General features: G+C 45.6%; 1 protein-coding gene across 4 annotated transcripts in view; it reads left to right on the top strand.

Annotated features, from left to right (window-relative positions):
• The window catches only part of ADAMTSL3 (ADAMTS like 3), a 229,846-nt gene that overhangs the window by 4,536 nt on the left and 198,388 nt on the right, over positions 1-26,922 (top strand). For 3 of the 4 annotated variants that reach the window (XR_008311388.1, XM_053271889.1, XM_053271887.1), the window contains exon 2: positions 1,098-1,188. The exons of the other annotated variant lie outside the window; for it this stretch is intronic. Coding sequence is in view for 2 of the 3 variants with exons in the window: in XM_053271889.1 (XP_053127864.1) it covers positions 1,108-1,188 (81 nt within the window). In the remaining variant the exon portion in view is untranslated. The remainder of the gene's footprint in view (positions 1-1,097; positions 1,189-26,922) is intronic. 4 annotated transcript variants of the gene reach the window in all.

Raw genomic sequence — 26,922 nt, 5'->3', positions numbered from 1 at the left:
AGCTCTATGTGCGTGGATGGTGCAATAATGATAACTTGGCAAAGAGGCACCTTTTAGCGTGGTGATTCTCTTTTATTTAGCAGGGGGAGAGTAACTGGCCCTATCCATCCCCACCACAGGACCTCCAGTGACTGTTGCTGGTATCTGTCTTCACTGAAAGAGTGTTCTTCTCACCTCAAACATAGCTTATTGTTGCTCTTTAGCAGGGGCATCATTAGGGGGCGACCCCTGTGGGGGGCATAGGCCCCCAGTGAATTGCTCAGAGACCCAGATCTCATCTGCCGCCCCCCTCTTCCCTGACATGTCCCGGAAAGGAAGTCCAGCTGGGGAGGCACCTGCACAGAGCAAGGGAGAGAGCTCCTGGCCTCACCCCGCTCTCTGCTGCTTCTACCTTCCGAGATGCTCTGTTAGAATATTAGATTTTTTTTAACATATATATATATTTGTGGAGAGGGTATGATTGGGTTTAATTCTCAAAAGATGAGCTGTGGGTTTAAATCGGGTCCCTAGCCCTTTAGACAGAAACGGTTAACAGTTCTCTGATGTCAACCCTCCAGGCACAGTTTCTTCAGAGCGGCCTCGTTGGGAGCCAACTGGCCTTCTCCAAAGCACAAGTGAGGATTGTTGCTTTTGTGCCACCGGGGCCGGGTAGCCAACACAGAAAAGGCCCCCCCCCGAAGCCCTGCAGCTGGGTTCTTCAGCCGGGAGGTGCTGAAATGGCTTATCGGGTCCGGTTTCTCTTTGGCTCCTGTGTCTTTATGGCAAGGAAGGGAAGGGGATGGCGGGGGTGGAGGGGGGGGAGCTGCTGACTTGATAAACGGACTCCTGAGCGAGACTGGAGCCGCGGCTCCCGCCCCCCCGCCAGTTCCCCACCCTCCTTGCCCTAATTGGAACTACCTCACCCTGCATGCTGTGCTCGTGGTGTTCCCTGGGAGTCTGATTTCTTGGCCAGCACAAATCTCTGCTGTTTAGGTTGCACCGCTTCCAAAGCCCGGCTCGGACTCTCTGCCCAGTTTGCTTTAGTCATTCCGATTCTGGCAGGGTGCGCTTGACTTTGTTTATAGCTGTGAAAGCTTCTCTCTCCCTCTCTCTTAAAGGTGTAGGAGGATGGCCAGCTCCAGGGCCAGGGGGCTCTTCTGGAAGGTTGCCTGGTTCACCGTCGCCGCCACTGTCTGTGCTCACCTGCAGGTAGGCGAGAGGGTTGCTGCGGCAGACCCGTCAGCTGCTCGGGGATTGGATGATTGGTTAATGCGATGAAAGACTTGCGAGTTGCCGAGTGCTAGCATCAAAGGCAGTGGTGCAGTGAAGGAGGGTTTTTGGTGCCGCCATTTGTTCTATTGCAGCGGCTATTAAATGTGGGTCTCCAGTTTGTGTTGGACTACAACCCGCATCACCCCCTGACAAAGTGGCAGGGGGTGATGGGAGTTGTAGTCCAACATCATCCGGGGACCCACGTTTGAGAGCCCCCGTGTTAGTGGTTTTCCCCATCCCTGACTTTTACATCCGAGGGCGAGGACGTGGACGGGAGAGAGGCTATAATAGGCCGTTCAACTTGGACTGTCCTTTCTGCTACTACAAATATTTATATGCTGCTTTTCAGCAAAAGTTCTCAAAGTGGCTTACACAGAAAAACGAAAAATAAGATGGTTCTCTGTCCCCAAAGGCCTCGCCATCTAAAAAGAAATGTGAGGTAGCCCTAGCAAAGGCCAGTAGAGGCATGCTATGCTGAGGCTGGATAGGTGCTCTCCCCCTGCTAAATATGAGAGATGTTTAGATACCCTGGAGATTATGCTTGCTCTAAATAGAGGCCCAGATGTCTATAGCAGATCTGCAAATAAGTCCAGGAAAATTGCTGGTCCATAAATTTTTGAACAGAACCTTTGGTAGCGATTTGGTAGCACATTTCAAATCCCTGTTGAGCCATGAAACCCATTGGGTGACACTGGGCCGGTCACTTATCTCTCGGCCTACCTCGCAGGGTTGTTGTGGGGATCAGTATAACCATGTACAGTGCTCTCGGCTCGTTGGAGGAAGCGGGGAATATAAATGTAAAAACTAAATAGCTTCCGTACACCCCACAAAAAGAGTTTACTCAAAGGTTAGCCTGAGACTGTTCTGGTGCCTGAGTGGGCAAATCCACATGGCACACACCCCACCCTAACCCTTCAGTTAATAAACAGTGAGTTGGATTCAAAAAACCATTAGCAGAAGGAAAATGGCTGTAAGTGCACAAATTTGTGCAGTGCTATGATTGGTGGGGTTTAGAACAGTTCTTGTACCCCTGTTTTCCCCAAGAACTTGTGTAAGTGGGGAAAAACCCTTTGGAGTTCATGTTCTTTTTCTCATGCAACACTTTAGCACAAGGTATAGAATAGATCTTCTGTGAGTGTAAGACGTATGTATGTATAGTTCAATTTCTATACTGTCTTTCATAAGGCATCCCAAGGTGGGATTTACAATCAATCAACTAATCATCTATTTTAAAAGGTATCAGTTAAATATATGTACACAACATGTATTTGTATATATTGTGTATATATACACAAAACATACAAATCCATGCACGATATACACAAGTATACAAATCCATGCACAAACTGTATACAGTCACACACATATAAATATACATACTTTTTAGCAAAATCCTTTTCATTAAAAAAGAAACGTGTCAGGATTTTTTTAAATGTTTCAAGAGGAGGGAAAATAAAATCGACCCCTCCCCAGAACTTTCGCTTGCTGTGCTATAAAAGGAAAAGGTGGGAAATATGTACATAAAATATAAAGGGCCTCAGGGGGGTTTCTGAAAATGGAAAAGAGAGAGAGTGTCTCCTTTGTTATTAAATCAATTAATTACTTTTTATAGTGCCATTTAAATCCATGGCTTCCACATGCAGAATGCAGGAGAACCTGTTATCCACAGGGGTTCCATTTCACAGTGTGAGGGTGGCGGGGATAGTGAAACCACAGATAACGGGGCATTAGGGCAGTGGGAATGGGGTGTGTGTGTTAAGTTCCCTAAAGGTAAAGTGTGCCGTCAAGTCGATTTTGACTCCTGGCGCCCACAGAGCCCTGTGGTTTTCTTTGGTAGAATACAGGAGAGGTTTACCATTGCCGCCTCCCGCTCAGTATGAGATGATGCCTTTCAGCATCTTTCTATATTGCTGCTGTCCGATATTGTACCAGTGGGGAATTGAACCGGCAACTTTCTGCTTGTTAGTCAAGCATTTTCCCACAACGCCATAGCCAGTTTCTGTGAAAAAACATGGCCTTTTTTTTTTTTTTTACAAAAACGAGCTAGAAAATGACTCCCTTATGCAATGGCGGGCGGAAATGACCTCGGAGGTCATTTCTGCCCACCCTGAACCACAGATATGCTAGTCTTAACTGAGAGGATTTTTTGCTGCCGCCCCCCCCGCCCCCCCGCATGTATACTGAGGTGAAGTGCCATGTACCCAACCATGGATATGCAAATCCATGGATGTCGGGTCCTCAGATAATGGGGTTCTCCTCTGGATCCAACTCAATATTAGGTTAAATATCTGGCCATATGTTGTCTCATATTGTACCTCAAATCTACTAGCTAAGATTTAGGCAAGGTCACCTCAGTGTACCTCATGGCAGGACCAACTCTCTGCCTGTTTTTTTTAATCTAACCCTCATGATTATAAAATCAACCAACATTGCAAACCATAACAACAAAAGATTCCTGAACCTGAGCATTGTAATGAATTGCAACTTCTGAGATGTAACGGGCAGTTTTGTCTTAAAAGTTGTACAGAAGCGTAGGTTTTAGAAGCCAGATTAACTCGCCCTCGCAAAGAAGAGGCAAATATGTCAAGGATGCTCTTCAGCGAAGAAATATGCACTGCTCTGTCTGACCTGCTTTTTCATTGACAGCATTACCACAAAGCTTATGCAAGTTCCTGCAGTTCCTTTATGACTAATGGCAGCTTTTAATTAGTGTTCTCAGGAGTCAAACAGCTGTTGTCCCCAGTTTGCTGGGGTCCGGCAGGGGAGGAGAACAAAGGCTGACAGAGATCTGAGAGCTCCCACTTAAAATTAATTTTTAACATGGGTATTTATACTTTCCCAAGTTTCTTTGATTAAAAAACAAAAACCTCACCAAAAGCAGTGATGGGAGGAACAGGTTACTGGCTGACACCGGGACAGACGAACCACTTTGCCGAAGGATGTTGTGCTAGCAGAAAGCTGTTATATTAGCTTTGCACACTAAGTGCAAAGTGCATTTCAGGCTAACGTTATGCTTGTGTAGCAGTTGCACAATGTATGACACACCTCATTCGTTTTAAAGGGAACGTTTGCGTCAAGGCACTGTAATGCAATAGCGAAATTTTATTTATCGTATTTACCCGAATACAGCACGACCCTAAATTTAAGACGACCCCCATAAAAATAGAGGTTAGGCACAGGTTATACCTGTATTTACCCAAAAGGAACAGCACGCTGAGTTTAAGATGACACCCCTCCCCCCACAATTTCTAACATCAAAGAAGCTGGAAAAAGCCTCTTCTTGGAATCAGGTACAGTATATATTTGTCACATTTATATACCGCCCCATATAAGGTCTCTGTGTGGTGTTCAGATTAGAACCCCAAAACAATTAAAACCTTAAATCACACAAAACAACTTCAAATAACCATCAATACAACTTGAAAACATTATAAACCCAAAGCCTGATAAAACAGGTGAGTTGTCAAGAGTTGCTTAAAAACAGCCAGAGATGGGAAGGTTCTGATGTCATCTAGGAGTGTGTTCCAGAGGCCTGAAATTCTACACATGTGCAAATGAATGAATGAATGAATGAATGAATAAATAAATATTATATTCTTTTTTAAAAACTGCAACAACACAATCTTTTTGTACTAGTGTAACTTTGCTTCTCACGCAGCTGCTTCATTAGTCAGGATTTCGGCCACTGAAATGAGAATAATTTGCCGTGCTTTCAGACAGTAGTCTCTTTGACCCCTCTATAGTTTTGTTCATCTACCAACAGGAATCCACAAATTTGGGCTTAGCTCACTAGCCAGCCATGATTTGTGGCCACCACCAAACCCCTCAGATCCTTTCCTGGCACACAGGCAGAGGGCTTAGGAGGGAAGCAGGTCTTCTGTCTTTTGTCCTGGGAGATGGAGAGGGTAAGAAACAGAGAGCACCCTCTCCTGGGCACTTTCCAGATTAAACCCTACAACAGCATCACTCTGGATCCGGATTGCCTAAGTGTTCTTCCATACTTCCTGTGTTGTGCCGCCGCAGTCCTTGCTCTAACAGCAAGGTGCTGCTCACATTTCCGATACCCAATTTCATATTTTATCTTTGCGTTCTAGTGCTACAATATTACAAGTCTGTTGCAGAAAAATAGCTGTATTTTCCTGGCTCTGTTTCTTCTCTTCTCAAAAATGGCAGTGGAACTGAGACCTCTGGGGAGGAGATCTGTGTGGTGTCCTGCTCGCTGAGCCGGTGGGAGCTCTGGGGAACTTAGGACCTCTGGAGAACTGAGCTCTGGAGACTTCTGGGGAACTGAGACCTCTGAGGAGATCTGTGTGGTGCTGGGTGTCCTGCTCGCCAGAGGGCTGGGGGTACTCGCCACTGGCGAGCTGGCAAGTGGATGTATAGATGCTTGTCTGCCACCACCTGAATTCTTGTCCTTTGTAAAGCCCAGGTGATGCCATTTATATGCCAAAAGCTTGTTTAAGAGGAGAAGATGTTAAAAAGCAGGATGCGCTAGAAGGTTTTTAAGGAGGAGGCTGCACTGCCCTAATCTTGCATCAGGAGTTCTCAGCCTTGCAGTGCTGGATTAAGCTAGTGCAGGGCCTGTAGCATATGTTATAAAGGGGCCCTAAATTTTTTAGAAATGCACATAAATATTAAAACATAAATTATTTACTTGCATAGTAAAGTGATTCATTTTTTTCATTTGCTATATTTTGGAGTATGGGAGACCAAGCCACAAACTCACACCTACTACAACAACAGTGAACATTTATATACCGTTTTTCAGTCAAAATTCTCAAAGTGGTTTACATAGGAAAATAAAGAGTGGAGAGATGATTCTCTGTCTCCAAAGGGCTCACACTCTAAAAAGGAAAATGTGGTAGGCACCAGCAACAGCCACTGGACAAATGCTGTGCTGGGCCTTCTCTTAAAAGGGACATTTAGCAGAAAAGGGATCTTTTATCTAACATGGACCAAATAAAACAGGCAAAGTTTTAACTTTGATTTCCAGTTGGAAGCTGGACGTGTGGGGCCCTGAAAAATATGGGGCCTGTAGCAAATGCTACATTTAAAAAGCTTGTTTTCTGTTGTACATTTAAAATGCTACATTTGCTGCTACATTAATCCGCCTCTGCAGCCTCGGGTCCTCAGATGTTGTTGTACTTCCGTTCCCACCATTGTGGCTGGGAATGAAGGGCTCTGCAGTCCAACAACATCTAGGGACCCAAAACAGAAGCCCTGGGGTACAGTAATCCTGTTGCTTTCAATGTGATGCTCCGATGCAGTGTGCTCCGAACCAGGATGTTAGCTAGCCCCATTCTCTTCCATGGGGTTAAGTGACACGCAAGTGTGATGGAAAGTATCTGAGTCCATGTAATATGCCATGGAGTGTGTGCAAAGAGAAGTGCCCCTCCTTTGGGGGAGTAGAGCTAGACTTGCAGTAAAGGTAAAGGGTGCTGTTAAGTCGATTTCGACTCCTGGCACCCACAGAGCCCTTTGGTTTTCTTTTGGTAGAATACAGGAGGGGTTGACCACTGCCATCTCCCGTGCAGTATGAGATGACACCTTTCAGCATCTTCCTAGATCGCTGCTGCCCAATATAGTAGCAGCAGGAGGGATTCAAACTGGCAACCTTCTGCTTGTTGGTCAAGCATTTCCCTGCTGCGCCACTTAAGGGGACAGGAGTGAGCCTGAATTGCCCCCTTTGCTAAGCAGGATCTGCCTTGGTTCAGATTTGGGTGGGTGACTAGATGAGAACTCGGTTCGCGATGAGATATTCCCCAGTGGTCGAGCATCTGTTTTACATGCAGACGGTCCCAGGTTTAGTCCCAGGCAGGATCTCCAGGTAGTGCTGGGGAAGGCTCCTGCCTGACACCTTGGAGGGCTGCTGCCAGTCAGTGCAGACCAGTGTTCTTCTTAGTAAGGCCCTGGGGGTCATTGGCAACCCTCAGTGTGGCTCCCTGACTCATAGCTAATTGGGCCTGTCTGAAGCTCTGGCCAAACCTGAATGTTCTGCACAGTCCCCCGGCACCCTGTAAAGACTACAATTCTCACCATGCAGTGCTGTGCTGTGTCCAGCAATGGGTGGGGGTGAGGCCGCTCCTTTAAGGGAAATGGAGGCCCTCTTGATCCCCTGTACCATCTTGCGAGGGGATGTGTAGGGCCACAAGTGTAGCCCTTCCCAGCGCTTTCCTCCTAGAGCTCCTACGAGAGGGCTCCATCCCTCTTAAAGGGCCCTCCCAGCACTGAGAAAAGTGCAGTTCGGTGCAAGGTGGGAAATGACTCTGACACTGTAGGGTTTTTGTTTGTTAGTTTGTTGGCTAAGGTGCCCCCTGCTTAAAGGTCACTGGTGAAGAGAGTACTGAGCTAGATGGACCAGTGGTCTGACTCGACGTAAGCTTCCGATGTTCTCATGCCCTTGAAGGGGAGAAAATATGTTTGAAGAATAGTTGCAAAAGAACCTTTCATCCAAACGGAGAAGCAGCGTTGTATCTGTTTCTGATTTATACGAAATGTTGCTATAGAAAGAAATATCAAAACAATCTATGAAAAGCTGTCTATGGGCAAATCTGGTTTCCAGAAATTGTCAGTTTGTCATGCTTCCGGGCTGCTAGAGCAAGCGTGCCCAGCTGAACCGTAAAACGGCCTTCAAAGCCCTCTTAAGGTTGTAATTACTTGGTTGCTGCTGCATACGGACCATTGCCATTGCTGTCAATGTGGGCGATCCCCATTGTTTAATATCCCTGCTTTATAGGGCTAAGTAAGCGGAGCGTTTGTTTATGGGCGGAAATCATGCCGTACGTCTTTCGGCTGTGCCAAAAATCTGGATGCTTAGGAGGAGTGATTTAGGATGTTTTCTCCTGTCATTACGAATACACTTCTTCCAAGCTGTAGAGCAGCCCCAGCCAAAGTTCTGCATTTCAGAGGCACACCCAGCACTTTCAGAGGATTCGCCGCCTCGAGGCGTGCATCATTTTTACCTCCCAGAATCGGGATCTATAGGGAAATAGGAAGCTGCCCTCTACTGAGTGCGACCATTGGTCCATCCAGCTCAGTATTGTCTACTACACAGACTGGCAGCAGCTTCTCCAAGGCTGCAGTCTCTCTCGGCCCTATCTTGAAAATGCCAGGGACGGACCTTGGAACCTTCTGCATGCATGCAAGCATGCAGATGCTCTTCCAAGAGTGGCCCCATCTGGCACTAAGTGCTTACACATGTAGTCTCCCGTTCAAAGACAGACCAGGGCAGACCCTGCTTAGCCAAGGCAACAATTTGTGCTTGCTACCACAAGACCAGCCTCCCTCCAACTTTCAGGCCTTGAGGTGAGAATCCTACATAGCCTAGCAAGTGGGCTTAAACTGGACCATTTTCTTGTGATTGTGCAGGACAGATTCCCAGGACCCGATTGCCTGGGACCCGTTCATAAACCCTTCTGCATCGGCTGGGTTGGATGATTATTCCTTCTACCCAGCTCTTGTCTGGGTACAAGAGTTGTGTAGGACAGAGCTGTTTGGCCTAGGTCCTCTCTCTCAGAGTTGATCACTTCCTCCCCCTCCAACCCTGCTGTTTCCCCCGCATGGAGTCACAACACGGAAGTATGCATAGCTCTTGAACGAGAGTAGGATGCTTGTCCTACCCTAATTATAATCGTCTGAGTTGCCTTAGTGTCTTTTGCACACCTGGTGCATGCCTTTGTCTTTATTGTCTGAATGCAGCAGAGAGTTGGGCTAAGACTGTTATAGGGAGTTGCAGGTACACAGAGGTAAGTGGCAGCCTGCTCTCTTGGGTGAAATGTTTCTTGGCTCACACCTGGTAGAAGCCTTCACAGAGTTGCAGAAAGCTTGGCTCTAGTCCTGTTTAGCTGATTCAAGGCAAAATCAGCCCACTTCCAAAAAGGCTTTTATTGCCTTGGTTTTTGTAGTAGTTATTTTGCTTGTGTTGTGAATTGTCCCGGGTCATGCTCCTGCCGCTAAGAGGTGAGAGGCTAATGTGAATAACACCCACTTCGGATGCATCGAGATGGATTTTCCTGGACGCTGTCTGGGCAACTGGTTTTTCATTCTTTCCCCTGTTACGGTGATCACTTATTGGTGTAACGCTCAGTTGTGGCTGCAAAAGGTTGAGCGTGATGATCAGTGATCCTGGCATTGTGTAACCAACAAAGTAATGCTACATTTTAAAACAGCATTCTTCCTGCTAGCTTGAAATACCTCCCCCCCCCCCCGCGCGCTTTGCTGCCCGTTCCCAGAACTTTCACGAAACCGTACATTGCTTAGCTGAATGTGGTTGCTGGCTGGAGTGAGCAGTATCACGTTTGGTTTTGTTTGCAGATCAGACTGGGGAGTTACAAGGGGAGCATTTAAGAGGCTCTCCCTCAACACGAGGGAGAGGAGAACTGCTGTGTGTACATATAAGAGGGCAGTTCCCATGACCATAAACTAGGTTGGAGTCAGATCTTACCTGGTTTTGGGAGCTCCCCTGTTTTGTGATGGCCAGTTTGGATAAACACAAGGATGGAGCCTGGGAGCCTGATAGTCCGTCAAGCCCCAGCTGTGTAGGGTGGGCGTGCCCTACCCAGATTCCAGCACCCTAGCATCTAAATGAGGTAGGCTGAAAAACTGCCCTACCCGGCTGAGGCTTGACAGATGATCAAGGTTTATAGCAGGGCTGCTCAACTCCGGCCCTCCTGCAGACGTTGGCCTAGAACTCCCATGATCCCTGGCTGTTGGTCACTGTGGTTGGGAATTATGGGAGTTGTCGTCAAAAAAACAGCTGGGGCCCTAAGTTGAGCAGGCCTGGTGTATAGCATCAGTGGCTACTAGTCTGGTGGCTATAGGCCACCTCTATCCTCGGAGGCAAGATGCCTCTCAATGCCAGTTGCAGGGGAGCATCGGGCAGGAGAGAGGGCATGCAAATACCTCTTGCCTGTGGGCTTCCCAGAGGCATCTGGTGGGCCACTGTGGGAAACAGGATGCTGGACTAGTTAGGCCTTGGGCCTGATCTAGCAGGGCTGTTCTTATGTACACAGTGGCATAGAAAGTCAATAATATTTACATGTGCAGCTGCTCTGTGGCTCGGCAGGACTCGAACTCTGTTCTGCTGAGCCAGGGAGTGGGTGGCAGCACAGTGCTAGATTGGTAGGGGTGCAGACCTGCCTCTACGCCACCGTCAGGCTCTTGTGCTCTGGTTCAGGAGTGGCCCAGCACCGGCTGCCATTGCCTTTCCCCTGTGCCCCAAGTTAGCCGTGCATGATCGAAGGCAATAAAAGCAAATATTAGTGAAATTAAACTCAATTAAGCCCACCACGCCACAGTGGCTAGAAACCACTCTGGAATTGTATCTATGTCTCTAGAACACAAGAAAAGCCCTGTTGGATCAGGCCCAAGGCCTATCCAGTCCAGCATCCTGTTTCCCACAGTGGTCAACCAGATATGCCTCTGAGAAGCCCACAGGCAAGAGCTGTGGGCATGCCCCCTCTCTCTCCTGCGGTTACTCTCCTGCAACTGGGATTTAGAGGCATCTTGCCTCTGAGCTTGGAGGCTGCCTACAACCAGTTAGCCACCAGACCGGTAGCCATGAATAGACCTGTCCTCGCTGAATTTGTCCAAGCCCCTTTTAATCTAGGGAGAAAGTTAATTTTAATCTCCCTAATTTTAATCTAGGGAGAGAAAGCTGCAGAGAGAATTCCATATAAGTATTAGATGGATCCTAGAAGGATGCTGTTAATCAAAAAGAATAGTATACATTTATTGTTGATTAAGAAAGCAGAAATATAATGGGCACAGCATTTTGGCTTCTGCCTCCTTCTGCTGCACTGATGTTACAGGAAAGCTGCAGTGATGGTTATGGAATGTCAGAGTGTTTGTGTGTATATATATATGGATAATCTTTAATTACCAGCAGGAAGAGATAAGGGAGCATTCCCTGAAGGTTCTCCAGTATGGTGCCAACACAGAAAAGCCCCATCTCTTTCATCATCCTACAAAGAAACAATGAACTAGGCTGTTGATCTCCAAGAATAAGGAGGAATTTGTCATCCCACCCCGGATTAAGATCTGCTCAAATGCCATACTGTGGATATTGGAGCAAGTGATTATGTAATTGAGGGCGGAAATCCGCATTCCTGACTTGCATAATTATTTTAATTTGATCTGGCATGTCAGAAACTGTGAGCCAGTGGAATGCCCTGTGGCTGCCAGAGGGTAGGGCATTTTTACAACAGTCATTCTCTGTGGGCATGGCATTCCATTCGCTGTTCTGTACATTGCTGCCAACGTACATGGCTCTGCAGAGTTTCATGAGCAAAACATAGGACAAGTCTTTGCCCCGAGGGCTTTGCAATCCCTGTATTTCATAGTGGTGGAAATGACGGAAAGAAGGGAGAAGCGATGCTTACAAGGGATGTCTGCCTCCTGCAGATGTTGGCCTACGGCTTCCATAATCCCTGGCTATTGGCCACTGGCTGGGGCTGATGGGAGTTGTAGTCCAAGAACAGCTGGGGGGCCAAAGCTGAACAGGCCTGCTGTAAACAGATGTACTGACTTGAGTCAAGGTTAACCCCTGCTAACTGGGCAAAGAGGCACCTTTTTAACATGGTGATTCTCTTTAATTAGCTGGCCCTATCCACCCAGCACAGCACCCCTCCAGTGACTGTTGCTGGTATCTATCTTAAGTGTCTTTTTAGATTGTGAGCCCTTTGGGGACAGGGATCCATCTTATTTATTTATTATTCCTCTGTGTATACTGCTTTGGAAACTTTTGTTGAAAAGTAGTATATAAATATTTGTTGTTGTTGTTGAGTCTGTTTGGTGTTGAGAATGGAAGGCCTCTTAAGCCAAAGGCTCTGTAGAAGAGAGAAATCTTGAGGAGAGATTTGAGGCAAGAGAGGGAGAGGTGCCATTGTTTAGCTGTTCATGGAATGTCAGAGTTGGGAGGGGATCCCTGGAGGCCCTGTAGTCTAACCCCCAGCTCAGTGCAGGAAACGGCTGCAATATCTCTGACGGGTGGCCATCCAGTCTCTGTTTGGAAACCTCCAGTGAAGGAGGGCCCGCCACATCATGAGGCAGGCTGTTCCACTGTCAAACAATGCTTATAGGTAAAATGCTTCTTAAGGTTTCGCCTGAATCTGCTTCCTTGTGGTTTCAGCATACTGGTTCTAATCCTGTGTCAAGAGCAACAGAGGACTCCCATCTTATCTTTCTTTATTATGGTCTTAGACCGGCATAAGTACGAAGGAGTCTGCTCCTCCTCCTCCTCCGTGACAAGCCAGATATTTGCCTATCCTATCTCCCCTTGGTCTTCTCTTCCCCAGGCTAAACACATGCAGTTCCTTCAACCATTCATCTTAGAACTTGTTTCCACACACCCCCCACCACTATCATTGTTGACCTCCTCTGAACCCATTCCTGTTTACCAACATTCTGTTAATGCTGCCTAAAATTGCATTCGCTTTATTAGCAGCTGCATCACATTCCTGGCTTGTGCTCAAATGGATGTCCATGAAGACACCTAGCCCCTTTCACATGTACTGCTTCCAAGCCAGTTTCACATGTACCCATCCTGTACTTGTACATTTTATTTTTCTTGCCCAAATGCAGGACTTTAAATTTGTCTCTGTTGAACTTCATCTTGTTTGCTTTGGCCCAATATCCAAGCCCGTCCAGAATGGATTGAATCTGGAATCTGGCTTTTAAGGTGTTAGCCTCACTAAACCTTAGGTCATCTGCAAATCTGATAAGCATCCCTTCTATTTCGTCCTTGAAGTCATTTATAAAAATGTAGAACCAAGACAGTGACTGGTCTGGAAGTCTGCTCCAGGTATATGGGGTATCAAGGGAGAAGAGGCAGGGTGCATTTCGGAGCAGGAGAATACAGGTCTTTCAAACATCCTGTTGATGATAAATGGGCTACATCCCCTCAGTTTCCAGCTGGTCTCTGCAATTAGGTTTAGGATACAGCAGCTTTGCTAAATATATGACTGAAACACCCCAAGATGCCTCCTGAATGTATGGTTTTGTGTTATGTTGCAGATCTCTTACTGAAAGGAAGCCATAAATGCATTTTCAATTGCACAAGTTAGGTTTAATGTGTATTTACATCTCTGGTGGGAATAGCCTTGAAAGTGAGAGAGCAATTAGATTACTAGGAAAATGCATTTTATTTAGTGTTGTGAGTCTCAGGGGCCTTTCAAACATCCTGTTAGCTTATTCTGTTTATAAATCACAACCTTTAAAGTAATTTATGTCTGTATCTAGTGTGTGTATGTTAAAATACTGACAATTTTGTGAATGGGAAAACTATCTGTAATGTTACAGTTACCTTGTGGTCACCTGATGGGAACTGGATGACCCATTGGAGGAGATAGCAAAATTGCTGTCCACATAAATATACAATGTCTTTTGTGTTGAAATGTTTATACACCTTTTTTGAAGCAATATATAGATAGCGTACTGGGTTCTGTATACATGTACCACAAAAAAAGCCAGAAGGATCCCCCCATGAAACTGGCCAATAAATAGAAACAATAATAAAATATAAAAACATACAGTAAAAACAAAGGTGATTTTAAATCAGATTTCTACATTTAAAAGCTCAGATAAGAAAAGCCCTGCTGGATCAGGCCCAAGAAGGCCCATCTAGTCCAGCATCCTGCTTCACACAGTGGCCCACCAGATGCCTCCGAGAAGCCCATAGGCAAGAGCTGAGGGCATGCCCCCTCTTCTGCAGTTGCTCCCTTGCAACTGGTATTGAGAAGCATCTTGCTTCTTAAGTGGGAGGTGGCCCATTGCCCTCAGACTAGTAGCCATTGATAGACCTGTCCTCCATGGACTTATCTAAACCTCTCTAAAAAGCCATCCAGGCTGGTGGCTGTCACCACATCTTGTGGCAGAGAATTCCTAGATCTAGGTCTCACAATAGAACTAGATTACAAAGAAAGAGTCAGGAAAATGTTTAAAAATAACAAGAAGCAGCAGTTACCTAAAAAAATAATGTGATGTATCTTGCTAGACCTTCATAGGGTGAAAATCCCATTGTTTTCATCCACCCCCGAAAACACTGAGTTCTGGGTACTCACCAAATGGGATTTGTGGTGGGTGAGAAGCCCTCAGCAGAATTTCCTGGGATGAAGTTCACCATATGGGAAGGCCTCCTACAAAGGGAGCTGTTCTTTCAGGCAGGGCTTCCAACCCTTGGATCCCAAGATGCTGTTGTATTACAGCTTCCACCATCCCCTGCCACAGTGGCTGAAGGCCATTGTGGCTTGAGCTGATGGGGAGTTGTAATCTAGCCACTTCTGGGGACCCAAGGTTTGGGACCCCTGCCTCCCATAATCTCTCATCACAATGGGAGAGTCAACCTTTGTGGGAGTGGATGATGGGAACTGTAGTCCAAAAACATCTGGGGATCCAAGATTGGGAACCAAATTGCATAATTTTTTGTGGGGGGGGGGGAGAATGAGATTTGGGCACATGAAGCCTGCAAAAATGTGGTGGTTAACTGCACTCTGATTTGTACTTATGTATGTCGGCAAGTACCCGCTGTAGGTCTAGGAACTCTCACACTGAGATTTTGTTTCTGGTGGCCTGTATGCCCCAAGTCTAGTCTGTTTATTTAAAAGAATGTCTAATTTTGCCTCTTGGTTGTAAGGGCCCCCAAGACAGCTTACAATGGGCAAGTTAAAAACAACAACAACTACTACTCCAAAACTAACCAAGAAAAATCAATTTAAAGCACAGAAAACCCAAACTTCCCAAATGGAGAAATTGCAATGCAAGGGGGAGGAATCGAACTCATGCTGTAGCACGGCAAACCCCCCCCCCCCGCACCAGTCTGGACAATCTGCCTAAATGCCAGTAAAAAAAGAGTCTGAATGTGCTTGGTGCAGGCCATGTTCTCGGACCCTCTGGGAGCTGATGCAGAGCCCTGCTGACTATCTAGTGGTCAGTCAAAGGGTGGGCAATCTTGGTCCTTCAGCTGTTGTTGAACTACAATGCCCATCCTCCCCAGGCTGATGGGGAGCCTCATATTTTAGAGCTGTAAAACTGAGCCCTTCAGGACCATGCTTTCTGTTTTCCTTCCGGCTGCTCTTCAGGTCTGGCAAATCCTGACCTCTTCACTCTGCAGAGATTTCCTTAAGTGAATTCAGTGACGGTTCTGACTGAGTGAAGATTGTGGTTCCCAAATCTGCCATTGGCTGCATTCTAAATTTCATTGAGAATGTGTGTAGGCGTAAAAGACGCTGAGTCCCTAGCATTATGATATTTGGGATAAGCTGCTAAAATTTAAGATGTGTTTTTATTGTTCAGGCAAAACAGCCAGCGAGGTCAGTAGGAGGACATCATTGTCTTATGTGTTCAGTTAACTCTGCCTTCTGGAGATGAACCCAAGCTGAATTTTTGTCCACTCTATACTAACCAGTTGTATTTCCTCTTCATGTGACATGAATCATTCTATCTCCTCTCTGTTGTAATGTGCAAGACAAAAAAAGAGCAGATTATATTTAAAGCTGTTTCTGTTTCTAGTAAATTTTCTGATCAACTGTTTTTGTTTCTCTTCCCTCCCTCACAACTTGGAGACGAAAAAATAGATATATCCAGAAAGATAATCTGCACATAAGTCTTGCAAAATTGGAAATGATTTCCATTTGCTAATGTCAGTTTTTATTGTGTGTCACTGAAGAGCGTTTTATCAGGTGTTCCAAACTATATCTCTTGGCAGAAATTTCCTTGAACTACTGCAGAGGGAAATGTCAAAACCAATATTGAGCATGTAGACTTTTTGGAGTTTTTTTCTTCTTAAGAAGGAGGAGAAACTCGTGTGTGTGTGTGTGTGTGTGTGTGTGTGTGTGTGTGTGTAAAAGCAAAGAAACAGAAACAAATTCTGTGGCCTTTTGCCATGAAAACTGCATTTAAAATTTCCTTTGGATGCTGGAATGGATTTTCATCTTCTGTAAGTGAAAGTACTGAAGAAGGCACAGGTGCATGGAGAATTCTACAAGTTGATGGTTACATGCAGCATTTTGTCCAGGGGTATGAATACTGACATCACAGTGATGGAATGTTGATTGATGGTGTGTGTGTGTGTTTGTGTTTGACTAGCTTCTTTTACTGGAAGGCATGTGCTTCAAAGGCAGTTGTAATTTCTAAATATGTCTGTGCCTTCATAGGGCTGAATATTTTGCCTCACATGCTCAACAGCATAATGGACTGCATTCATCAAACCTTAAAAAGGCATGCCGGAAAGCTTAAAGCAAATCACTCTCTTGAAGAGACTGTGATAACTCTCTTTATCGCTCTTTATCAAGAGAGTTTATAACTCTCTTGAAGTTATAAATTTAAAAAAGAGAGAGTATAAGACTTTACTCAAGGAGAAGAAAGCCTTGTTTCCGAGACATCTTTGGCTCAGGAAGATTTAGTTTGGTTTAGAAGATGCAATAAAGACAAAGGAGTGTCTTCCTTCCGAAATCTGGGCGTATTATTTTCTACATCTGGCTGTTGGCTTGCTCACTACAAATACCAGAAAGTAAAGGCTGATCAGCATTTAAATGGGATTTTAAAATGTTGGCATACAAATGGTGGTCACCAAATATTGCCAACTTTACATCTTAAAAGAAAGTCGGTCCCTTTTTTAGCCTGCTTTCCTTAAGGAAAGTAAGCTTATGAGATCACCCGGCATTCTGTGTGTGCCCCCACCCCAATGTCAACTTTACAATGTCTGGACCAATATGAACCAAATTGGGTACAGTTGTAGGGACACATAGGAACACTTCAGTGGTGTAGTTTGTGACTATATCAACCATCCCAATTCAAGATGGTGGATGCATGAATGTTTGAGACACAAGAGAGATAACTTGTGGACTGCCTAACAAATTTGAACCAGATTTGGTCCAATTGTAATGAGTGACACACAGACTTGGTCCAATTGTAATGAGTGACGCATAGGGGCACCTCAGTGATGTAGTTTGTGATGATGTCATCCACTCCAATTCAAGATGGCGGACGCATGGACATTTGAGGCGCAAGTGGGTTAACTTGTGAGGATGGTAAGTAGCAAAAGATTATAATGAAGGAGCGTAGGCAGATTAATTCTTACTAGAACAACTTGTTCACTTATAGAGATTTGATATGGAGTTTTTCCAAAATAAATTGCTCAGATCAGTCCTTGGAATACCTAAAGGCACCCATGTCTCCTTTTTATGATTAGAAACTGGTGTTAACTGCCTGTTAAATCGAACAGCACTACTAGGACATTTAACTTTTGGAGCAAGTTGATGTTGTTTCCAAATTCTTGGCTGCCCAAACAGTGAGCTTCAGAACACCTTAAAATACCCAATCTGGCTTCAAAGGTTCACTTCTGAAATTCAGCACGTTGACTTTTCCTTGGAGTATTTTCTTTCCTTTAACTACTCATCTGTAAAACAAATTTCTACATCCAGGGTGTGCAGCATATCCATCCAAACTGATCTATGTGCTGTTGCCTGCAGCAAAGTTGTTCCCTGATATGCCATGACAAAACACAAATTTGAATGTGAAACAACATCTAAAAACCATCTCTAGTTCAATTCTATGAAATGCCTTCATTAGGCTAAGAATGTAGCAGATGCCACCTGCTATTCTAGAAGGCTGTTTTCACAAAAGTCCCGTACAATTCTCACCTCTTTTCCTGTGCCAGTGGTTCAGTGGAAGGCCTCTTTCACTGCACCATTTCCTCAGTAGCACATTCAAAGTTTCTGGACTCCTTTTTGGAGGGGAAAGCCCACTGGTCTGACTTACAGAAGATAGACTTTTTAATGGCCTTTCATAATAAGGTCACTCTGCTGAGGGGGGTAGGCTTTGCTTGGACAGCGGCTCAGGCCCGTGTAAATGTATTAAAACGTCTTGAAACTACTGAGTAAGGGCTTCTCTTTTAAAATACACAATTCATCACACACACACACACACACACACACACACACACACACACACACACTCCATTTGTCCACTCTTGAAATGTGGGTTTTATCTGCTTTGAGCATCCCCCCCCCTTTATTTCTTTTAATGTATAGAAGACCCTCGTTTTTCGCAGGTTCTCCTATTCAACTATTCTCAGTTGGGTCATAGGGATCTGGTTTCCATTATTGCTGGGGTAAAAATAGGCTGGTTTTGCCTGTTTTGTGGTTTCTATGTGCCTGGAAATTACTTCTGGTGTCATTTCTGACTTGGAGGCTTCATGGAGCCATTTTGTGGCTCTTTTCTGCAAAGAATTGGGTGAAAAGTGGGCAATTTGGGGGGCATTGCTGGAGAGCAAGGTGTTCTTCTGTACTCCTCTTATTTTGGCTTCCACCCCCACTTCATTTGACGACGTTGGTGTGTTCAGGAATCTAATCCCGAAGTTAAGGTTTCTTTATCTGCAGTTTCCATTGTTGCAATTGTCCGGGAGAATGAAACTCCCATAAAAACCAAGGGCCTCCTATACTCCCAGTTTTCCTGTATATGTTTTGTGTTGCAGTTTTGTTTATGACCTATGGTTGAAACAATAAAAACATGTACCTACCTACTGAAAAGACCTACTAGGTTAGCTGCTCTGGGAGCTAGTCACTTGGGGAAAGAGATCTCTGTATCTTCCTCCCTCTTGGGCCTCCCCTCCAAAACGGTGCCTTAATTGAAGTGGGGGAGATGCTTAAGTGATAATTACAGTACTTTGAAATGCATGTGTGATTTAGGCCTTCATCTTGCTTAACACGGTTCTTTATTCCACATTAATTAGTAATGACAGCAGAGTAGAAGTCTCCATTGTGCAATTTTTGGCTCTTATAAACCAAACGGTACTGCAGGCACCTGAACTGCAAGAACGGCAAAATGCCCTGGAGATAGGGTTTTTAAATAAAATCAGTCCAAAATAAGATAAAGAGCTCCTGAGCAAGTAAAGTCCACTAATGGTTTAGAGTAGTCATGTCTGAGAATAAACCTCCCTAAAACTGGCAGGCATAATTATGTGCCTTGACCTGTTTAAACAGCTGCAACTTCAAGAAGACAAGGATTAGAACGCTGTCTCACGCTTCAGGCTGCTGTAGCTTGGTTGTCCTGAGTATTCTGATTTGTGGCTTTTAACCTGAGAAATATGAGCTTTGCAAGAGGACAGGCCGGCTCGCTTATTCAGACTTCAAGATTTTTCACCTCTCCTCGACATATCTCCACGGTGTTATGGTTGCATTGCCAAGTCAAAAGCCTTGGGTATCTCGTCACTAATTTTACATTGTTCATACAAATTGACCCTTGCTCCAGCAGATCACAAAGCAGGCTTGTAAAGAGTCACTGGCTTGGTCACCTGGGCCAGGTAAAAATGGCCTCCAGATAACTAGGCACAATTCTAAATGAAGAACATAGAACATGCCGCTGCCTTCTACTGAGTCAGACCTGTGGTCCATCTAGCTCAGTATTGTCTGCACTGACTGGCAGCAGCTCTCCAGGGTTTCAGGCAGGGACCTTCTGCATGCAAAGCAGATGCTCTACCACTGAGCTTTGGCCCCATCCCCTATTAGAAGAGAGCATTTGTTTTTTACTTTAAGCTGTCAATATGCCATAGATGACTAGATGATATGAGCAGATGAGATAACATTTCTCTCTCTCTCTTTTTGGCTATAATTGGAATGGTAGGTTTATTGTAGCTGTGAGAGACAGAATAACAACAAACAAACCCTCAAAAGCCCAGTGCACAAAAGTCAGTGATGGATTTGCATTGTAGTGAGGGAAATAAGTATTCGATCCCCTATCAACCAGCAAGATTTCAGGCTCCCAGGTGTCTTTTCACTATATGCAGGTAACGAGCTGAGATGAGGAACACCCTCTGTAAGGGAGTGCTCCTAATCCTAGCTTGTTACAGTACCTGTATAAAAGACACCTGTCCATAGAAGCAAGCAATCACTCAGCTTCCAAACTCACCACCATGCCCAAGACCAAAGTGCTGTCGAAGGATGTCAGGGACAAGGTTGTAGACCTGCACAAGGCTGGACTGGGCTACAAGACTATCGCCAAGCAGCTTGGTGAGAAGGTGACTACAGTTGGCACGATAACTCGCAAATGGAAGAAACACAAAATAACTGTCAATCTCCCTCGGTCTGGGGCTCCATGCAAGATCTCACCTCGTGGAGTTGCAATGATCATGAGAACGGTGACAAAGCAGCCCAGAACTACACGGGGGGAACTTGTCAATGATCTCAGGGCAGCTGGAACCATAGTCACCAAGAAAACAATTGGTAACACACTACGCCGTGAAGGACTGAAATCTTGCAGTGCCCGCAAGGTCCCCCTGCTCAAGGCAGCACATGTACAGGCCCTCTAAGGGACCTTCTGACCCTAAAGTTCTGTAATTCTGTCACACCTAGATTCTTGTTTTAAAAGCGAGCAATTTCAAATAGTAGATTTTACACCTTTTGCAGAAGCTGCATCTTTGCAAATTAGCTTTGAACTGCAGTGGCAAAATCTGGCTACCTAATTTCGTATCCCAAGTGTCCAATTAATATATCCATTTTAGCTACTTAAAAAGGTTTTTTTTTTAAAAAAAATATTATATTATAAGTTAGTTCCAGAGTCATGTTTCAACCATAGCAAGCTTTGTGCAAGCTTTATTGTTAGGACTGAAATTTAAGCTTTATTAGGATTAAGCATTTAATAGTATAATTTGCTGCATGTGTTGGCTATACAAAGTGGTATGAATAGATCCTCTGTATATAAAATGCATTTGATATTTTATACAGACTTAAACCCAATATGTTATCTTTAACCAAAGGAAATTATAAAAAAGGGGTTTTTTTTGGAGTTAAAAAAAAATTTTTTTTTTTTGCTTCTGTCAACTTAATATCTTAAACTTCTTCAGAACTGAGGTTTGGGATTGGATGATTGAACTTGGAACTTAAAAAAAGAAAGAAAATAAAATACCACCGTCATTTTTACTGCTACTTCGAAATTGTTCTAAAATAATAGTAAGTGGCTGCTTGTGTTTTATAATTATGACAGCACAATGTTGGCAGAGCAAGTCTGTGAATATTTATTTTAATGGGGCACATTATTTAGTGTCTGTAGACCGTAACTGCATTGAAGATTTATGTATGCGCAGAGCTCTTTCAAGTGCTAATAGGATTTCTTGCATGTAAAGTTCATGAATGTTACCAAAGGGAAAAGACACTGCTGCCCCCAACCTATTCAAGAAAGAGAGAATGACGCTGATTAAGTATGAGTGAGGTTTTAGCTGGAGGCTGAGTTTGCAAAACAAAAAATGCTCTATTAGAAGCCAGAGTATTTCCCCAAACTGCAGAAAAGGAGTTTCACTGATCTATCCAGTGGTGTAGTGCTGCAGGGACGCAGTCCTGGTACTTTTTTCCTTCCAGGATCTCAGCAGGGATGCCTAGCCCTCTGCTTTCTATATGGAAACAATATTCTGCTCTTGCTATTCCAACGGTTTGTCATACAATTCACTATCTGACTACCACTGATTTTATTAACATTCTTCCTATCTCCTGTTACAAGGAGTATCCTCCACCTGCCTGGAGCCTTGGAGAAGCCGCTGCCAGTCTGTGAAGACAATACTGAGCTAGATGTCTGACTCAGTATATGGCAGCTTCCTATGTTCCACCCTTTGTGGTAGACCCTCCAGGCTACTCTTCTGGGTGAAGAAACACATGATGTTCAAGCTCTATAGAATCAGAAAACCATCCTTGACTTCTTGTAATAGAGCCACCAAAATCATTGTATCTATCTCAGTCAGGGTGGGTGTGGCTGTCGGAGTGGGTGTGGCTATGGGGGCTGTCGGGGTGGGTGCCTGCACTTCTGAATGTGTGACTACTAGCCAATAGGAAAAGGACAGGGCTATCTTGATAAAAATCGAAGGTGCTGATGATGTTTTGGCGACTTTGCTTCTAGAACTTTTTAAAGATGTCAACCGGGTGCAGATGATTACAACTGATTGATTGATTGATTGATTAAGTGCCGTCGAGTCGGTGTCAACTCTTAGCGACCACATAGACTACTACTACAAATATTTATATACCGCTCTTCAACCAAAGTTCTCAAAGCGGTTTACCTAAGAAAAATAAACAATACATGAAGAAAAACAAACAAGATGGTCCCCTGTCCCCTACGGGCTCACAATCTAAAAAAGAAACATAAGGTAAACACCAGCAACAGCCACTGAAGGGATGCTGTGCTGGGGTTGGATGGGGCCATGACCTAGGAAATGATGGTTTCCTGCTGTGAGAACAGAAAAGGGGAAAAAAATAAAAAATGTGAAACTATAATTATTCCAGTTGTACAAAGAAAAATAAGCACATGGCTGGCATCTGTCTTAAAGTTTATTCCAATAAGTAACCAACACAATTTCCCAGCTAATAGATAGGGTTGTTCTCACGACCGCCAATTGGGTAAGACAAGCATCCTACCGAGATTTGGGAGCTGTGCACACTCCCGATTTCTGGTCAGGGGTGTGTTAAAAATTAGGTTGGTGGAGGGGGAAGTGACTGTGTGGGAGGCAGCACTGGTTCCTACAGTGTCCTCCTACCCGGCACATTTACCTACCACATTACCAAGGCAGGAGGAAAAGCCGCCTCAGCCTGTACTAGTCTTGCATACGATCACTTTCCCTTCCGCTGACCTAGCTTTTCACTGACACACAACCAGAAATTGGGAGCGTGCACAGAAGATGGGTAGGATGCTTGTCGTACCCAGTTAACAGTCATTGAGAACAGCCCTCCATTCATTCAATTTATAAAAGTAAATATAAATTATTTATTCCAATTTTAGTCTATGCTAGGATGGGGCGGTGTTTCCACCATTGAGCAAGCGGGTTCAAAGATCCTTGGCTGCCAATGAAAAGGGCCGCGGGAGCCCCCATTGTGCATGATGTAATGTGCAAAGGGGGCGTGGCCTGATTGCCAGAAGGCCTGCCCCAGTCCTCCCCATCTCATTTCCAGGCAGCGCTTGCTGCCTGACAGCGTTGATTTCCCTTTATTTCTCCCAGTGAGGGAGATGAAGGAAAATAAATGCTGTCAGGCAGTAAACTCTGCCTGAAATGAGAAGGGGAGAGCTTGCTTGGGCTATCCTAAGTCCAAGGCATGCCCAGTGTTCCCTCTAAGAGGGAATCCCAGATGTGGTTGACTACAACTCCCATAATTCCCAGCCAAAGGCCATTGCAGCTGGGGATGCTGGGAGTTGTAGTCAGCCACATCTGGAATTCCCTGTTAGAGGGAATGCTGGTCATGCCCTCTTTGCATGTCATGTGCATGGGGGTGTGGCTTGAGCTGGGGATACCTGTATAGGTAGATGGATGACTAGGCTGGAGTTGTTGGGTCTACTTTACACAATCCTCTTATGGGGAAAGATCATAACTCAGTGGTAGGGCATCTGCTTTGCATGCAGAAAGCTTCAGGTTAAATCCCCGACCTCTCCAGATAGGGCTGGGGAAGACTCCTGCCAGAAACTCTGGAGAGCCTCTGCCTATCAGTGTAGATACTGCTGAACTAGAAAGACCAGTGGTTGGATTTGGTATAAGTCAGCTCCCTGTAGCATAGTAACATAGGAAGCTACCTCATACTGAGTCATAATTGGTCCATCTCGCTCGGTCTTGTCCACCCTAACTGGCAGCGGCTCTTGAAGGTTCCAGGCAGGAACCTTTCCAAGACTTAGCTGGAGATTCCAGTGAACTTGCGATCTTCTGCCTGCAAAGCTGATGCCAACAGCATTGAGCAATGGCCCCACCCTCATAGGTAATCCTACATAATGATTCTGTGTGATGCTGCTAAATAAATCTGTGTTCTCAGTCTGCAGCCATGTAGTCTGGGCCACTGTGCTGGGAGATGAATCTGGAGAGGGGTGTGAACCCAGGGCTTTGCAGTAGAGGGGGTAGAAGATTCTCTTCCATTGCCCAGGCAGAAGGCAGGTGCTCCATATCTACTCCTAGCTGGTGGGATGCTTCACGCCCTGATTTCCCTCTGTGCCTAAACGGGGCTTGTGGACCCAAGTACACACACAGTTCCTGGTAGCCCACCAGAGTTAAACTGGGGCATGAAGTTCCCATTCAAACCTTATCGACTTCTCTAACACAGGAAGGGATTAGATGTGTTAGAAACTCTAGTTTTCTGCTGAAAATGTCAGCCCTGCTGTATCGAGCCCCCACCCCACAATGCTTAGTTATGGAAATGCACGACACACTACATGATCACACTGTGCACGTTTGGGCCTCTGCTCCACCTCCTTGGTTCCCTTGGAGTATGTGTGTTTTGTGTGTATGCACAACGCGATGCTGCTATTTCCACGTCTAGTTGTGTCCAAAGTGCTTTATCACACTGTAGTTCCTTGTAAGGCCCAGGGGCCAGTGGCAACCCTGATCAACCCTCAATGCGGCCGCCTGACTAATGGCTTTTTGGGCCTGAGAGAAGCTTCGGTCAAAGCTGAATCCAGTGCATAGTCCCCTTGGCACCATGCGGAGGCGATCATTCCTACCCTGCAGTACTGCACTTTGCCCAGGGCCCAGAGGAGGGCTCCTTTAAGGGAAATGGAGCCCTTTTGAGCCCCTACACCATCTTGGAGGGCAGACAGCACAGAGTCCTGGGAAGTGTAGCCCCTTCTGGTGCTCTCCTTTCAAGAGAGGGCTCCGTCTCTCTTAAAGGGCCCTCCCAGCACTGAGAAAAGCACTGTGCTGTGTGGAGGTCAGCCCAGTGGGGAATGGCTCTCACATTGAAGGTTTTTTTCTGCCCAAGTAGCCCTCGCTTGAAAAATAGTGAAGATCCCTGCTCTGTGTCATGTTTTTGCTCTCCGATCCTGAGTGCCTAATGATGATAGAGCTTTCCTTCTCCCTTTCAATGCAAACTCACTCCTTCCCCTGCTAGCCTCACACATTCTCTTGACTGTTGTGCTTTTATTATGGAATAGGACTCCTCTTAAAAAATCTGGATCCCTGTCTGGTTCTAGCAGGTGTTTGGCAGGAGAGGCTCTGGAGTCTGTGTGCACAGCTTATGGGGAGGATTTCGGGCCCCGAGGCCAGCTCTAAACCCTCGTATATGAAAAGCATGTTACGATGTCGGTTCAAATTAGATCACCACTGAGGTAGTTTGGGGTGGGGAAGAAACCCTCTGAATGAAACCGAATACAAATAATCGCAGTAACACAGCATTCAATAATTTAAATTAAAAGGAAATTCTGAGTCACCATTGCTTTTGACCAGACTTTCTTGAGACTACTCACTGTAAATAAAGGCTAAGGAGATAATCATCTCTCTTAGGAAATTTGAGATCTGCCAAGGCATAGTACTCTGGAAGAGTGGAGGGACTCTTATTAAAGAAACTACAGGGTTGGAAAAACTGTTGAGTTATCTCTCCTTGGAGGGAAGGTGTATGAATTTTTATGAAGTCACTCAGTGGTCCCTATAAAGGGGCTGGCTAGGTCCTGTATAGTGTGTGTGTACATGCACGCACATGTGTGCATAGGCGCATGCGTGCATGAGTGAGGGAGAGGAAGAGAGAGGGTGGGGTGGGGTGGGTGCGGGGGCTGTTGTTGATGCCCTGGATCAGGGCTGGGCAAACTTGGCCCTCCAGCTCTTGGTGAACTACAACTCCCATCGTTCCCAGCCACAATCGTCAACAGTTGGAGGGCCAAGGTTGCCGGGCCTTGCCCTAGATTAACCTTTTCTACATTAACTGGTCTTCTGAGGTATCTTTTGGTCTCCCGAGGAATCTTGAAACTGCTGCCAGTTTGAGAGGATTCTTGGAGGAGTTCTCCGGGGTTTCTGGCAGAAGTATTTCCTAGCTCTACCTGGAAATGCCAAGACTTGGATCTGGGGCTGGTTGTATGGATCGCAGATGCTCCACCCCTGAGCTACAGGACCTTCTCTCTTAGAAAGAGGACAGCCCACTGACATGGGAACATATATGAAGCTGCCGTTTGCTGAGGCAGACCCTTGCTTTCTTTAGCTTAGTATGGACTGCACTGCCTGGCAGCAGCTCTCCAAGGTTTCAGGCAGGAGTGAGTCTTTCTCAGCTCTACCTTTTGATGCCTAGGATTGGACGTGGGGTCTTCTGCATGCCAAGCATCACATGCACTCTACCTCTGAGCTACAGCCTTCTCCCACAAGCTGTAAAGTAAGGTGAGCAAAAGGTGGATCCAAATCTATTGGTCGATCTCTGGGTCATTCATGGAAGATCAGCAAGGGCTTCTGACTTCCTAACTGTTTCAGGATCAGAGGTGACATATCCCTGAACACCAGGTGCTAGAGAGCTCCAAGGGAGGGGGGCTTGCCCTCTCCCCCCCACCCGCCTTACTGGCTTCCCAGCTGCACCTGGTTGGCTGCTGTGTGAGGTAGGATGTTGGACTGGATGGTCCCTTGGAACAGGTCCCATGTTCTTAAGGAGACATTTTGCAGGCATGGAGGAAAGCTGGTCTTGTGGTAGCAAGCATGACTTTTCACCTTAGCTAAGCAGGGTCTGCCCTGGTTGCATATGAAAGGGAGACTAGAAGTGTGAGCGCTATAAGAGATTCCCCTCATGGGATGGAGCTGCTCTGGGAAGAGCAGAAGATTTGAAGTTTCCTCCCTGGCAGCATCTCCAAGATAAGGCTGAGAGAGACGTCTGCCTGCAACCTTGGAGAAGCTGCTGCCAGTCTGTGAAGACAATACTGAGCTAGATGGGCAAATGGTCTGACCTAGTATATGGCGGCTTCCTATGT

The sequence above is a fragment of the Hemicordylus capensis genome, chromosome 10, assembly GCF_027244095.1.
Source record: "Hemicordylus capensis ecotype Gifberg chromosome 10, rHemCap1.1.pri, whole genome shotgun sequence".
NCBI classification, from domain to species: domain Eukaryota; kingdom Metazoa; phylum Chordata; class Lepidosauria; order Squamata; family Cordylidae; genus Hemicordylus; species Hemicordylus capensis.
This window is presented reverse-complemented; position numbering and strand designations above follow the sequence as displayed.